The 17,454-nt window shown below is 37.8% G+C and overlaps 1 protein-coding gene across 12 annotated transcripts in view; it reads left to right on the top strand.

Annotated features, from left to right (window-relative positions):
* The first annotated feature begins 1,618 nt into the window (after positions 1–1,618).
* Positions 1,619–17,454, top strand: part of LOC306859983 (rho guanine nucleotide exchange factor 10-like protein) — a 49,418-nt gene continuing 33,582 nt past the window's right edge. For 4 of the 12 annotated variants that reach the window (XM_079401454.1, XM_079401459.1, XM_079401463.1 and 1 more), the window contains exons 1-7: positions 1,780–1,919; positions 3,603–3,668; positions 8,641–8,952; positions 9,145–9,172; positions 9,531–9,604; positions 10,317–10,385; positions 13,282–13,425. In XM_079401454.1, the coding sequence (XP_079257580.1) occupies positions 3,632–3,668; positions 8,641–8,952; positions 9,145–9,172; positions 9,531–9,604; positions 10,317–10,385; positions 13,282–13,425 (664 nt within the window). In that variant the 5' untranslated portion in view covers positions 1,780–1,919; positions 3,603–3,631. Of the gene's footprint in view, positions 1,924–3,602; positions 3,669–5,164; positions 5,206–8,640; positions 8,953–9,144; positions 9,173–9,530; positions 9,605–10,316; positions 10,386–13,281; positions 13,426–16,415; positions 16,517–17,454 lie in introns of those variants that run through there. The other 8 variants (XM_079401458.1, XM_079401456.1, XM_079401462.1 and 5 more) reach the window with 8 other exon arrangements.

Genomic DNA, 17,454 nt, shown 5'->3' on the forward strand with positions numbered 1-17,454 from the left:
TGATTGAGATTACATGTGCACATTAAATGTGGATTAAAGGAAATTAAATTCCATTTTAGGTATGATGTCTGTATGCATGTGTACTTGTTTAAAAGCTAACTCTTGTTTTTTTATTTTATCAGTAGGTTTGTTGCTCTTTTTAAACATGTTGCATGTTAGAAAATAATACAGTATGGTTCATTTGAACCAATGCCAACTGGCATTTAAATTGAGGTCCTCAAGACAAAAGCAAGATGTTTTCTTCTAATAGTAATAGTCTAATTTCTAATAGTCTAATTTCTAATTGTTTCCAAAGGCACAGATGGTCCTCAGTCCCTGCCACATCCGTCGAGAGTCATTGAGCGGGAAATGGGACTCAATTCTCTCTCTGTATCTGTGTTTGGCGGCTCTTACTGCGCGTCGGAGAGCATAGCACGATGTTGATAAAAGGTCGGCATGACCTGCCTGAGGCTGGCTTTGTTAAAGTCTCCCGCGATGATAAAGGCAGCGTCAGGATGTTTGTTAATGTAGCCGCTGAGCACATCGTGAAGCTTAGACAAAGCCAAGCCGGTGTCTATCTGTGGTGGAATGTAAACGGCAGTAACAATGATTGATGAAAACTCCCGGGGCAGATAAAATGGGCGGCAAATTATGGAAAGATGTTCCACATGAGGCGAGCATGAACGCGACAGAATGGAGATATTCCTGGGGTCACACCATTTCTTGTTGATCATGAAACACACTCCTCCACTCCTGGATTTACCGGCCTCTGCTGTTCTGTCCATCCGAAAAACAGAAAAGTTATCACTCGGCATCACAGCAGTGTCCGGGACCGAGGGCGTAAGCCATGTTTCAGACAAACAATGGATGTTACAGTCCCTTATGTCCCTTTGGAAACTAATCCTGGCTATAAGATCGTCCATCTTATTCTCCAAGGACTGGACATCTGTGAGCAGAATGCTCGGAAGAGGAGGACTATGAGCCCTTTTCCGGAGTCTGTCACGGATCCCAGCGCGTTTCCCGCGGTGTTTCTTGATCCGTCGCCTCGGGGGGTATATTGTTTATCTCTTTACATCTTGGCTTCATGTAAAGCTAAAATAATCAATATAAAATAAAACCCTACATATAATAAAAATAATTAAAAAAAAAACTTGAATGAGGGGAAAATCTAAATAAAATTTGAGATATTAAGCAATATCATGTTTTGTAAGTAACATAATTTTAATTAATTTTATTTTGTTCATTTTACTTGTCTTTGTTCCCCATTATGTCTTATATACATGAGAGGGGAACATTCCATTACATTTAATTAAATATGCGTTCATTTTGCCTGTTGACACAGTAGGAAAAAAAAATTTTTTTTTTACTTAAGTTAATTTATTTCAATGAACTTCTTGTTCGTAACATGAGTACTGTCTATCTTGCATATTAATGCCTCTATTTTTCCTTCTATCAATGCTGTGTCTCCCCCAAGCAGCATGGAACTATTGAAAGAAAAGTTGCTGTCCTGTGATTGGTGGGATTGCAAGCCTGATGGTCTGCCATTGGCTGGTTGTTTCTTTGAGTATTTGCATACTGCAGGGAGGCGCTCTCCTGATGTATGGCAGGGGGAAGGAGTGAGTGCAAAGAAAGGAAAAAGGGAGGGACTGAGGGAAAAGAATAGAGGGAGAAGAGTTTTCATATTTGTGGGAGAAGCTGTGTCAGTTAATGGACTGGGAGTCTCAGAACTTGTTCCTTCACTAAAAGAAACATTTGAAATCAGCTCTTCACAGTTGCTGTGCTTTCTGAGGAAGATACAGTGGTGTCATCAATGGTTGTTTCACAGATGGCTGCACTGCGCAAAGATGGGAGCAGACATGACAATGGATTTATATTGATTTCTTGTGATCAATAAGGACAATATCAGAGAGGTGACATTTAAGGGACATAAAGCCAGGCTTGTGAGTAAGTCTTTCTTTGGAAAAAGAGCTAAAATTCTAGTGCTTGTATTGTTTTACATATGAAAACCAACCTCACTGGGGGGGAAGTGAGTGATGAAGCTGTAGATAAAAATCAAAAATCATCCACACTCTCAGATGAAAAAAAAATGATGGTGCATAATCTGACCACGTTATGCCATCTGATTTATGTACTGAGATTATTGGTATATAAGAAAGAATGTTGTAAATTCACTTACAGGGAAATTGTTTTGTTCTTTTGAGATTTAGATTCTGTGATAATTATTTGATACTTGTATGATTGATATTAATATAAATCTGGCCTCTACTTTTGACATTTTGACAGATAAACAGATTGACATAAATGGATCGTATTGATCCAATAGGGAAATTTAAGAAGCCTGGTGGACAATAACATTCCATCAAAGCTACATTTCATTTGACTGCAATAGTGGATGGCTTTTACTATGGTCTATGTGTGACATTTAAAAGGTAATCTGACATCTGCATGTCAGTTCCGTGCTAAAGCTAATCTGAGAGCAGATTCATGGTCCGTCCTTCAGCTTTACCTCCCAGTGGTTTGATATGAGCTGACTCACGTGGGATGACCATTTTGAATCAAACCATTCCTTTTGGTAATTTTTTAACCTCAAAGCTACAGTGTTTTATCAGAAAATCTTGTCTTCCTTCACTTTATCAGATCTGCTGTCTAATGCATTGATTAAATGTAAATTCACATAGCAACTCCAGGAAGTGGAGAAGGATATTATTGCAAAGAGTGTATGCGAAAAGAGCGGCCATGGATAGTTAATATGTGTGGAGGTCCAGATGCCTCTGTCTTTGTGCCTGTGTCCAAGGTGATGCCTGTGTTATTTATTTGAAAGGAGTTGATGGGCCATTCATTGGGCCTGCAGCTCTTATGTGCTTTACTCTCAACCATTCAACCTTGCTGCGTCTATCGAGGTGGGAAATATGCTATTTGCCTTTGTCTATTCACTGGTTTCAGCCTGGTCTTCCCCCTGCCCGTTTTTTCTAGTGAATAATTCAAGCACACTGACCTCCAGCTGCTACAAGAAATTAGGTAAACTCTTTACAAGTACTTTGTGAAGTTAGGCAGTCATTTTATCCAAAGCAAAGTATAGTGCATTTAAAGTCAGTATTCGTTTAAACTCATTACCTTGGCATTATTACCTCCACACGTTATGGGAGGGAAGATATCTGATGCGGTTGACAAATTGCTGACTAATTCTATTATAAATACTGATGCTGACTGATGTAACTAAACCTGTCCTGAAGTCCTTCCAGCACATTTCTCTGTATAAACCTCCGGTCATTCCTCTTGGTTGAATTGTGCTGTTCTGACACACGCTGACAGTCTTTCCCAGTAAATGTGGGAGGAGATATTGTGAAAGGATTCAGCTGGTAAGGCAAGCCTGGATCTGCCACGCACTGTTGAGGAATTTAACATTTTCACCCAGTCTCCTTTAGTAACCTTTACTGACCATGAACAACAGCAAAACTTTAATTTCAGCAAAAGTCATATTTCACTGATATCCAGGGGTGTGGTGTTAGTTGTGTTACAGTTTAAAAGCATTGTGTTTCACTAGACCATCCTGTGTGTGTTTGGGGATTTGAGGTGAACATTTTAGAATACATGTGTTGACACAAAGCTTTTCTCTTTTTCAGGAGTGCAGATATGACTACATATTAACTTCATGGCATCTCCACAGTCTCTTAACCCTCCTGAAAAAGGTTCGTACACGGATCATGCAGCTCATTGTTTTCTTGATGTAAATATCTACAATGTAATTAATATCAATTGATTAATTAAAAGAGAGCGGACCCATGCAGAATAAGTTATTTTAATATTATTTATATGCCATAATTAGCTTTTATTTTTATTTGTAGGTTTCATTTTAATTTTAGTTTGTTTTATTAATGTATCATTTTTAGTTTGAGTAATTTTATCACTTTATCATTTTAGTGCTTTAATTTAAATTAAGTGCTTTTATTTTATTTTATTTTTTACCAAAAACACTTCATTAGTTTTAGTTAACAATAACAACTCTGCTGCAGGACATTATGACTTTGTGTTACCATCGATGAGTCTCTTAAAATATGAGATAATTTGACCTTTATTATAAGATAAAGTTAGTTCAGGTTGTAAAATGTCATGCGGTGCGATTTTTTTTTTTTTTTTTAATTTGTTTTTTTATTTTTAATTTTTTTTTTTTTGTTTTTTTGTTAATGATATTAACAAATTAATCATTTATATTTTTTAAATGACTTTTTACCATTTTTTCATTTGAAAATTATTATTGAGATGTGTAAACGCAAATTTATTCAAGGTTCATTAAATTTTTTATTAAACTTTTTAAAACTTTTATTAAAAATGGTATACAAGTTTTTCAATACCATATGAAATAAACATGAATATATTACTGTACATTAGGAACTTGACGTGTGTTTTTAAACTAGATTTTTAGCAGATTTTCTGTATCGTGGATACTCATACGTCATTAACCCACATACTATGATTCAAAATCAAATCTTCCGAGCCCAGTGGGGCTTAGTCATGATTTGCTAGTCCTGCCAAGATGCTCAAGGAGGTGCGTCATGTGACATCACACTGTTCACTGAACTCTCTGGTATAAACAAGGCCCAAACAAAGGGTAGCTGTGCATGACACATTAGGGTGCACACTTTTTAAACAAAGAGAAACCATAATGACCGCATAAGGGCTGTTAATGACCCGTGCATGTTTTGGTATATTACGGAACAGTACAGTGTGTAAAACTCTGAAACAGTTACCCAGTTGAATACAGCATTACCCTCTTAATCTCCAGAGAGCTTGTGAAACTGCTTGAGGGCTGTGCAGTGCTCAAGGTAACTGACCATATGCTGCAGCAGAGCAATTCTTCCACCATATGCCACCTGCTATTGACACACAACTATCCTGCAGCCATGGAGACTGCTTGCATGAGACAGTCGCTTAAATTTCTAGTTTCACCCAAAATCCACCTGGCCGGGTCTAAGGGGTTCTCATACTTTTGCTGGAGAGAAGGGGATGAGGACAAGAGGCACGGTAAACAAATGTTTTGTTGGTTTAGTGATTGTTGAAAGGAATAGAGCGCCTGAGCGCTGCATGATTACTGACCTTTAGAGCCATTTTCAAGTCATGTGAGCTTATATTGACTTGAGTAACCGATTTGGGTTATTTTACAAGGTAAATCTGCACCATGGAAAAACTGGAGGGAAATTAAAGCAGAGAAATTTCAAACATAGAAATGTGAGCATGGGAATTTCTCCTTTGTAACTGGATGTTACACTGTTGATTTGCACAGCCCACTTTCTTGGAGCAGGTGAAACCATTTACTAGTATGAAGTACTTTCAGTTGAGTATTCTCTATAGAGACCATATGGTCACATGTGTAATCCTGCTCATCACATGATCTGTTTTTCTCCGTTCAGCGCAGAAGAGTCTGTAATCTCTATTACTGTGTTTTGGCTTCTTTGCTAAACGTAATGTTCCAACAACTGGTCAGAAATTTCCAAAAAGTGATGTCATGTTTTGTTGCTTAACTCGACTTTGTAGTTTACAGCAAAAGTTATATGCTGTCATTATTATTTCTGGATTCAGATCACAACTCAGTCACACTTTTGGTGTATGTAACAGATTGTTTTCATCTGTATTATTTTGTCCATCTGTTCGATGTTTGTGGTATGTGTTATCAGAGAGAGGAAGTTTGGGCTTTTAGCTTCTGAGTTTTGGGTGTTTTTCCGAACAAATCTGATGACTCGCAAGGGTTTTGTTTCCAATGTTATGGTCAAAACATATTTTTGAGCCTTTTCTTTGACTCAGTCTGGCATCATAATGGAATAAAAATGTAGCTGCTTAGATACAGAATGTGCACTGAATCGTAAAGACCTCATTTTTGCTTGTTGTGTTTAAGCTTTAATGTGAAATTGCATTATGCATGCTAATTCAGAATGTTTCATTGCAATCAGTCCATAGCAGGCAGGTCCTAGGGATTATACTGTGGCTTAGTGGTTACACTGATAAACATAATGTGCATGAAATAAAACACAGTAGATGTACAGGATTATTCTCTATTCTTAAAACCTTTTTAAAAATATTTCCAAATCCACATTTGTAGTAATGTACAATGAAGTTTAGGGGGTGGCCTTTTTTGAAAAACAATCACACAGCAGTCCTTAAACACTGCTCAGAACACACTATCTATCACATAGCAACCCTCCAACAACCACTCAGAACATCATCGCAACACTCAAAGTACTGCTTGGAACATCTTAGCAATCATATAGCAACATTCAAACAACCACTCAAAACACTCAGAACACCATCACAGTGCTTATACAAACACTCAGAATACATTACAATTCTTAAACAAACACTCAGAACACCATCACAACACTCAAACAAACACTCAGAACACCATCACAACACTCAAACAAACACTCAGAACACCATCGCAGTGCTTAAACAAACACTCAGAACACCATCACAGTGCTTAAACAAACACTCAGAACACCATCACAGTGCTTAAAACACTCAGAACACCATCACAGTGCTTAAACAAACACTCAGAACACATAACAACGCTTAAACAAACACCCAGAACACCATCACAACACAACATTTAAACACTCAGAACACCATCACAGTGCTTAAACAAACACTCAGAACACCATCACAGTGCTTAAACAAACACTCAGAACACCATCACAGTGCTTATACAAACACTCAGAATACATTACAATTCTTAAACAAACACCCAGAACACCATCACAACACAACACTTAAACACTCAGAACACCATCACAGTGCTTAATCACTCAGAACACCATCACAGTGCTTAAACAAACACTCAGAACACATAACAACACTTAAACAAACACCTAGAACACAAACACAACACTTAAACACTCAGAACACCATCACAACACTTAAACAAACACCCAGAACACCATCACAACACTTAAACACCCAGAACACATCACAACACTTAAACAAACACTCAGAACACCAACACAACACTTAAACACTCAGAACACGTCACAACACTTAAACACTCAGAACACCATCACAGTGCTTAAACAAACACCCAGAACACCATCACAGTGCTTAACCAAACACTTAGAACACCATCACAAACGCTTAAACACCCAGAACACCATCACAGTGCTTAACCAAACACTTAGAACACCATCACAACACTTAAACACCCAGAACACCATCACAGTGCTTAAACACTCAGAACACAATCACAACACTTAAACACTCAGAACACCATCACAACACTTGAACACCCAGAACACCATCACAACACTTAAAAAAACACCCAGACCACCATCACAACACTTAAACAAACACCAGACCACCATCACAACACTTAAACAAACACCAGACCACCATCACAACACTTAAACACTCAGAACACCATCACAGTGCTTAAACAAACACTTAGAACACCATCACAACACTTAAACAAACACTCAGAACACCATCACAGTGCTTAAACAAACACTTAGAACACCATCACAACACTTAAACAAACACTCAGAACACCATCACAGTGCTTAAACACTCAGAACACCATCACAGTGCTTCAACAAACACTCAGAACATCATCACAATGCTCATACAACCACTCAGAACACACGATCAATCACATAGCAAAAACAAAAACAGCCACTTAGATCACTATCACAACACTCAAACAACCATTTAAAACGCTATAAGTCACATAGTAAAAACAAACAACCACTCAGAACACCTTAGCAACACTCATACAACCACTTAGAACACCATAGCAACACTCAAACCACCACTCAGAACACGCTGTCAGTCACATAGCAAAAACAAAACAACCACTTAAAACACCATCACAGTGCTTAAACAAACAAAGAACATTCTTTTCAATCCTAGAGCAACACTTAAACAACCACTCAGAATACTCTAGCAGCGTCAGGACGCCATTGCACTGTTCAAACATCCACTCACATTGAAAACACTTAAACAACCACTCACAACATCCTATCAACCACATAGCTGTGCTCAAACAACCACTCAGAACATCACAGCAACCCTCAAACACTAAATAATAAATAACACTCAGAACACGCTAGCAACTGCATAATAATGCTCGAATAACCACTCAGCAATGCTCAAAGTAACTACTAGCAGCTACATGGCAAACACTCAAATAACTAATCAGAATACCCTAGCAACTACCTAGCAACACTGAAAAAAACACTCAGAAAACCTTTTCAGTCACCTAGCAATGCTCAAACAACCACTCGGAACACCATAGCAACTGCATAGTAACACTCAAATAACCACCCTTAAAGACCCAACTACCACCTACCTAGCAACATTCAATCAACCACCCAGAACACAGTAGCAACGTGGATGTATGCGCACAGATGCCTCATTAGCACCTATTTCTGTGGGCCTCTATACATAAGCCGTCGGCCATATTGGATCGATCAAAGTCAGTCTGTGAACATTTCCATTGGACTGTGTGTCTGCAATCGTAGTTATACACATGTATATGAATATATATATATATATATATATATATATATATATATATATATCAGATTTGTTTGTGAATTTAAATCTCAGCAGTTTTTAAAATGTAAAAATGTGGTTCTTAACCTATTTTTATCAGTTAAAATGAAAATTTTTCTGTTATTTCAGAGTCCATGGTCAATTCTGTGACTCAGAAGGCCCAGGAGGAGGAGGAAGAGGATGATGAAGATGAGGAAACTGGCCAGAAGTTTGAGTTTGATGACAGCGAAGACGAGCAGAATACATTGGAGAACTCTGAGAATAAAGAGTCAGGAACTCCTCATGTGGAAGCTGAGCATTCAGAAAATACCAATGGTAGAACTGCCACAAATGCACTTTATTGTCAAGCTATGAAGCATAATCAGCAGGTGGTAAACGGAAAGACCCTTGCTGGTCTGGAGGACCAAAATATCCCCACACATCCTTGCACCGCAAACTCTGGTTAGTCTGCACTGCAGTATGCGTTAGTAACAAAATATGACTGCTTTTATGTATGTTGTATATTATATTACCTCACTGATTCTTGAAACATGGGATAAAACTCATTTTTGTAAATTAATTTGTCCCTGCACCCAAGAATCAGTGATCTGTTTGTTGGAAAATTATGAAACATACTTTCTGTGTTTCCTACAGAGATAGTGGCCAGACAATCTCCTGATGGGTAAGAATGTTTGGGTTGAATTTTGTATGCTTTATGTGTTATGCCTCGAACATTTTCCACTTGAACAACTAGAACCTTATTGTTCCTACAGGATGTCATTGTAGAGACTATAAATCTTTATAGGCTTACTGTTTGAGGTGTTTGTCCCCCAAAGGACTTTACTCTGTCTTAACTGTATAGTTCTATGGTTGAATATTTGCCTTTTATGTTAGCATATTTCCTACTGTATTAGTTCTTAACTTGCTCTGGCTCTGGTGACATCTAGTGGTAATGTGATGTGACTTAACACACAGTGACTGATAAGAATAAGCATGGCGGGGCAGTATTTCAATACTTATGCATTTCTGTTTTGTTTTAGGAGTTCTGTCTCGGCTGAGCCTCGAGTAGCTGATGAACAAGCAAGCTTCTGGAAAAGAAATAACATTTCTGAAGGTATTATACTTAAGAGAATATCTCTAGTGTTTGTGGTTATAAATGTTGCGAGATGAATCTATTTAAAGCAGTCTACTTGGACTAGCTGGACGTACCAAAATGTGTCCCTCCAAGAGTTCAAATAACCAGCCGTCTAGTGACTGACTGTTAACACTGAAACGTGGTTGAACTTGAAATAATGGAAGTTCTTGTTTCAATATTGAAAAAGTGTTGAAAATGTAGTAACAATGCTGACACAAAGTTGTTGAAAATATTCAAATAACATTGAAACAACTTTTATAAAAAATACTTATAAATCAATGATGAAATTTTAAAATGATAAATGTAACAAGTTGATACAATGTTGCAATATCCATGCTGATTCCCAAAATGTGTCCCTCCCAGAGTCCAAACACCCAGCCGGCTGAAATGTGGTTAAAATAATGTCAGTCGTTGTTTCAACCTTGAATTAACATCGAAACAATGTTAAAAATGTTGAAACAACCTTGAAATAATGTTTAATGTTAGACATTGTTAAAAAACAGTTAAGAAAATACTAAGTCAATGTTGAAATTGTAAACGTACTACAATGTCAACATTGATTCGATTCACAAAACAGAAACAAAGCTCAGCAGTGATTCAGCCTTCTTCCATGGCGTTTGGGAATAAATGCTGGCTGGGAAGGCATTTCAGTGCTTAAATCTGACAAATCTGTTTGAAAATGTATCTCCAGGTTCACATTTTGGGCCAGAGTGCCTCTATACAGCTATCCAGAAGTCTCCCCACAAACATGCTCAGACAGGTTGGTGGCTCTGTGTAGGGGCTGTGCCATGCCTTCCTGTAAATCCACACTAATGCACAAATCAGCATGGAAATCAGAGATCTGAAAAATAGCAATGACTAATCCAGTCCAGACCCACAGGAATCTCACGGGAAAGAAAACAACACACCCATGCCAAATGTCCACTCTTGGTTCAGCCTAATAAATCAGATTCTTTGGAGATTTCTCTTGAAAATTCTGTTGCAATCCAATCAAATAACACAACAAACAAGTGATTGAGCAAACAAAATCATACAGTGAATATAAAATCCCTTGTCAATATAATTCATTATATTCCTAAATTGTGAAATCTGCATTGGAAACAAATGTATGCATGTTCCAAATACTTCATGTAAACTAACAAACTACTTGGCATGATTTTGAGAAGTACTGGTAGCGTCAACAATTCAACGGTCATAGTAGAAGTGACTTCAAAGCTGTGTCCCTTGGCTGTTAAACAGCCTCTGCTATGTGTGTGCAGCCCCAGTTCACACTCGGGAATGGTTCAGTGTGGTTTCAGAGCTCACGCTGCGACTGCATAAAGGTACAATCCCCACTCCCCAGGACAGTTGGAATAGCTGTGCCGTTTTCGTATTTGACTGTAGATCTCCTTTTTCTATTACACGGCTCTCTGGAATATTTGATTCTGATTGGTCAGTCCCCACCTTCAGCCGTCTGATATGTCATAATATTCTATGTCGCCCATGGCAAGATGCAACTGGGACCTTCTTTTTTCTCAGTTATTAATTGAATTGATAATTACCTCAGAGGATTTACATATTAATATTGCTGCAATAGTTGCAGTGCTGGTCATACTGCTAAGCTGATTGTTTTGTATGTTATAGTTGAACATTTTTAATAGCAGAAACTTGTAATATTATTACAATTTATAATAACTGTTTTCCTTTTTAATATATTATAAATTTGTACTTATTCCTGTGATGGCAAAGCTGAATTTTCACCAGCCATTACAGTTTTCAATGTCACAAGTTCCTTCAGAAATCCTTCTAATTTGCTGATTTATTACTATCAATATTGAAAACAAACAAAACAAAATGACTGCTTAATACTGTTGTGGAAACCGTGATACTTTTTTCTCAGCATTCATTGATGAATAGAAAGTTCAAATGACCAGCATTTATTTGAAATAGAAATATTTGTAACTTTTGATAAATTTAATGCATCCTTGCTAAATAAAAGTTTTAATTTCTTTAAAAAAATCCTCAGACTTTTGAATCGTAGTGTATTTATTTGTTTGATCAGTAGCCGTGTAATAATAAGCAGTCTATGTTGCAATAATAACCAGCTGACTGTATATTATCCTTTATGTAGAGCATAGTTAGATTTGTCTTGATCCCTTTGAACCTTTTGTTTACCAGCATTCAGGAATAATTAGCGACCCAGTCAAATCTCTTTTGTTGGAGTGTTACGGCATCATAGTACTGACGTTTTAGGCTGTAGATAGACTTACTGTAGTGCACTGTATTGACACTGTAAATACAGGCTTTTGCTGTGCCATGACTAATGAGAATTGGCTTCTATATCCACTCCCTGCTGCTGTCATTTCTACACCCTTTTCCTCAGTGTAGAAACATTTACATATGTACAACATTACGCTGACAATCATTGTCGTCTACAAAGCCCCATAAAAATATCCCGGGTTCAATACAAGTAAAGCTATATCAACAACATCTGTGACATGATGTCAATTATAGCAGAAAATAATTTTGAGCCGCACATGTTGAGAGAAATGCACTTATGCAAGTGCGATGCCAGAAATTCAACTGGTTCCCCATAGATTTCCATAATTTTTCACACATTTTTACAAACTGTAAGATAAGAAATGAGTTTCTGTGGTAAACAACATGCCATGGATGCTTAACTTGGGTTTAACCTGGAATATTCCCAAGAAAGCTATTTATATTGTACACCTACTCCTAATTAACGTGTTCTCAGAATTTTAAATGATCTCCCTCTGACATCCCAGACAGTAGTCTCGATATATCCTTCAGATATTCAGAGGCCTAAACAGTTTAAAGAAACTTTCACTTTGAGATATTTTAAGTTCCCGTGGGGGAGACTCAGCAGGCGACTTCATTAGGTAAAAAGAGGTTGTCAACAAGTCTGTACACACTGTCACAGTACAGACAAGGGTGCCTATTGTCAATCCGCCGTTCGTGTAGGAGTATGTTTGTTATTTTGTAGTACTGTTGTCAGAATGCAAGCTCAAATCTGTGTCAAAAGGATTTTTAATGTGCTTTTCTGTGTTAATCAGGGCTGAATTTCATTTGCACTCAACATTTTCTCAGCCTGCACTGAGCTTAAAGTGATAGTCCACCCAAAAATTACAATTTTGTCATTTACTTACCCTCATGTCGTTCCAAACCTGTATGCGTTTCTTTCTTATTTTGAACATAAAAGAAAATATTTTGGAGAATGCTGGTAATCAAACAGTTGATGGTCCCCATTTACTTCCATAGTATTTCTTTCCCTACTATGGAAATCAATGGGGACCAACAACTGTTTGGTTCTTCAAAATAGCTTATTTTGTGTTCAACATAAAAAAAAGAAACTTATACAGGTTTGGAACGACATGAGAGTGAGTAAAGGATGACGACATTTTTATTTTTGGTGAACTATTCTTTTAATACATCGCTGAAGTTCTGATGAGTGATTATCAAATGATGTTTGCATTTATTGTGCTAAAAATTAGATCCTAAAACCAATGTTCAGCCCACTTAAAGTAGTATCCTATCCTTTTCTTGTTGTCCGTGCTTAGAATATGCTCAAGAATCCATCAAGCAGTTCTATTGGAAGTCTATTATCCTTTATGTAATAGTTTATTAGATTTATTAAGAAGTTTCTGTTGACACTCTAGGTCTCGCTCCTCAAGGAAAAGCTGTTCCTGAATCAGGTGAAAATTCAGTCTCTGAACAACTGAAGCAGAACTCAGCTCCTCCTGCTCGCTCAGAGGTTATCTACGATGACGTGCCTTGTGAGAACATCATGCCACCAGATGCAGGTCAGTGTCTGACTGGGCGTCATCTGTCCAGATCAGTAATGTCATCACCCATAGGAAAATTCTCACTTGAGAACTACTGAATATCTCAAATAATTCTTCAAGATAACAGTGAGGTGAAATGGCGAGCGTTTATTTATTTATTCTCATATGTGACCCTGGACCACAAAACCAATCTTAAGTCATTGGGGTATATTTGTAGAAATAGCCAAAAATACATTGTATGGGTCAAAATTATTGATTTTTCTTTTATGCCAAAAATCATTAGGCTATTACAGTTTTTCTCAATTGCTTTGGCACATTTTTCGAAACAATCTTAACATTCTCTAAACTGTGAGCGCAAATGTCACAACTGTTTGTTGGAACTTCATAACTTTATTGCATGTTTGCAAAATGTAGTTACTCACCCAAAACATTGAATTCATGCTTCAAAACCTAGTTATCGTATCAGTAATTTGACCAAGGCCACCAAAATATAAAATATTTTTGTCATCGTGTGAGCCACACTGGTCAAAATGTTTAGTTGTTTTTTCACCATGACAGTCAACCATGGAAATTAAGGTTTTATAAAAATAAAAAAAATCTGATATTTGTTGAGAAGAGTCAATAGTACATAGAAAGAAAAAAAATATGAACATTTGTATTTATACAGTACATTTATTTTTGTACGAATGTATTACGTAAAGTAGTGTGAAGTGTAACAGTGCACTCTGTTACAGTAGTATTACCTGATGTAAACTATGGCAACAGTCTGAATGACAATTACTGTACTGAAAAATGCAGAAGGCTGCACTTCTTATGTATGCCATATTTCCTTTCAAAAGTACAAATTTACACATTACTGTATATGGGATATTGATTGAAAGAGACTGTTTCAAAATGTTTGAATTATTGAGGATATGGTCGATCTCCCAATTTTTTGCTGCACCCTTCAGCCATTGTAAGGCCATGATTGACAACACTATTTCATCTGATATGAACCTTTGTCCTTGGCCTCTTCTTCCTCTTCCTCTGTTTTGCCTCTGTGCACTTCCATGCATCCTTACTCCTCTTCTACCTCTCGGCTGTTGACCCTGATCGTTTTCTGGATGGTCATCCATCGTCAGAATTTGTAACTTTTGTGTTGTCCTCTGTCTATATATGCTTTCCAATTGAAGGGTCATGAAATGCACCTTTGAGCTATTTCAGAGAATTGGTTTATAATTGGTTGATCTATATTCTCTTCATTAGTGAGAGTCAAGAGTCACTTGCACAATTCATGGCAAATTTACAAAAAATTTACAAATGTGACCACCATTTGCCTCACGCAGTGCAACACCTCTCCTTCGCATAGAGTTGATCAGGTTGTCCACTCCTCTTCAATGGCTGTGCACAAGTTGCTGGATATTGGCAGGAACTGGAACACGCTGTAATAAACGCCTATCCAAAGCATCCCAAACATGCTCAATGGGTTACATGTCCGGTGAGTATGCTGTCCATGCAAGAACTGGGACACAACAACGGGCCTCAGGATCTCGTCACGGTATCTCTGCATTCAAAATGCCATCAATAAAATGCACCTGTGTTCGTTGTCCATAACATAAGCCTGCCCACACCATAACCCCACCACCACCACAGGCCACTCGATCCACAATGTTGACATCAGCAAACCGCTCACCCACACAACGCCATACATGCTGTCTGCCATCTGCCCTGTACAGTGAAAACCGGGATTCATCCGTGAAGAGAACACCTCTCCAAAGTGCCAGACGCCATCGAATGTGAGCATTTACCCAATCAAGTCAGTTACGACGACGAACTGCAGTCAGGTCGAGACCCTGATGTGGACGAAGAGCATGCAGATGAGCTTCCCTGAGACGGTTTCTGACAGTTTGTGCAGAAATTCTTTGGTTATGTAAACCGATTGTTGCAGCAGCTGTCCGGGTGCCAGCCTAAGGCACACCTGTGCAATAATCATGCTGTCTAATCAGCATTTTGATATGCCACACCTGTGAGGTGGATGGATTATCTCGGCAAAGGAAAAGTGCTCACTAACACAGATTTGTGAACAATATTTGAGAGAAATAGGCCTTTTGTGTACAGTACATGAAAAAGTCTTAGATCTTTGAGTTCAGCTCATGAAAAATGGGGGCAAAAACAAAAGTGTTCCGTTTATAATTTTGTTCAGTGTACGTGTATTTTAAATTATGAATCGAATTTTTGAATTGAAATTGAAATTTGAGATGAATACAGCGCTGTTTGAAAGTTTGTGAACCCTTTAATATTTTCTATATTTCTGCATAAATATGACCCAATACATCATCAGATTTTCACACAGGTCCTAAAAGTAGACAAAGTGAACTCGAATCAAATAAATGAGACACAAATATTTTCTTTGTCATTTATTTATTGAGAAAAAAAAGAGTGTTACATATCTGTACGTTGCAAAAGTATGTGAATCTTTGCTGGGATGTTGGTGGGTTTCCTCCTATGAACTGCTTGCTTCAGCTCCTTCCACAACATTTCAATTGGATTAAAGGGATAGCTGACCCAAAAATGAAAATTACCTCAAGATTTACTCACACTCAAGGCATCATAGGTGTATATGATTTTCTTCTTTCAGACGAATCCAATCTGTGCTATATTAAAAAAATCTCCTGGCTCTTCCAGGCTTTATAATGGCAGTGAATGGGTGTTATTTTTCAGTAGTCCAGAAGTAAAATAAAGCGCATCCATCCATCATAAAAAGAAAGCAAATTTCCGCATTCGTCACTTTCCTGCATCCTACGTCATCCGCCGGAATGGCATTGTATTGTGAACGCAGGAATGACAGTTATCGGAAGCTAGAGATTGCTTTTTTGAAAGCTTTTAATATGAATCTTTTTCTTATTTATTGCATTGATTCCCTTCAGGAGGCCTTTATTCACCCCCCGGAGCTGTATGGGACACTTTTTATGATGGATGGATGTGCTTTTTTAAATTCTTTTGGACTACTGAAAAATAACACCTATTCACTGCCATTATAAAGCTTGGAAGAGCCAGGACATTTTTTAATATAACTTCGATTGGATTCATATGAAAGAAGAAAGTAATATACACCTAGGATGCCTTGAGGGTGAGTAAATCATGGGGTAATTTTCATTTTTGGGTGAGCTATCCCTTTAAGGTCTGGACTTTGACTTTGACTTATTCTTCTTTAACCATTCTTTAGTAGAAACACTTGTGTGCTTAGGGTCGCTGTCTTGCTGCATGGCCCGCTTTCTTTTGAGACTCAGTTCTCAGACAGATATTCTGACATTTTCCTGTAGAATTTGCTGGTATAATTCAGAATTCATTGTTCAATCAATGAAGGTAAGCTGTCCTGGCTATGATGCAGCAAAACAGGCTCAAACCATGATACTACCACAGCCATGTTTTATAGATGAGATAAGTTTCTTATGCTGGAATGCAGTGTGTTCTTTTCTCCAAACATAACGCTTCTCATTTTTGGTCTCATCTGTCCACAAAACATTTCAGCAGTAGCCCTCTGGCATGTCCACATGATCTTTAGCAAACTACAGACGGGCAGTGATGTTCTTTTTGGAGAGCAGTGGCTTTCTTCTTGCAACTCTGCCATACACACAATGGTTGTTATCCTGTGTTATCCTGATGGTGGACTCATGAACATTAACATCAGCCACCGTGAGAAAGGCCAGTTGCTTAAGTTACCCTGGGGTCTTTTGCAACCTTGTGGACTATTACAAGTCTTGCTTTTAGAGGGATCTTTGTTGGTGGACCACTCCTGGAGAGGGTAACAGTGGTCTTGAATTTCTTCAATTTGTCCACAATCTGTCTGACTGTGTATTTGTGGTGTCCAAACTCTTTAGAGATTGCTTTGTAAGCTTTTCATGCCTGATGAGAAACATCAACCCTTTTTCTAAGGTTCTCGGAGATCTTTGTTTGTGCCATGATACACTTCCACAAACATGATCAGACTTTAAATGATGCCTGTTCTTTAAATAAAACCTGATAGTTATTGCATTGATTGAAAACACCTCTGAACAGATGGACTCT

The sequence above is a fragment of the Barbus barbus genome, assembly GCF_936440315.1.
Source record: "Barbus barbus genome assembly, chromosome: 40".
NCBI classification, from domain to species: Eukaryota; Metazoa; Chordata; class Actinopteri; order Cypriniformes; family Cyprinidae; genus Barbus; species Barbus barbus.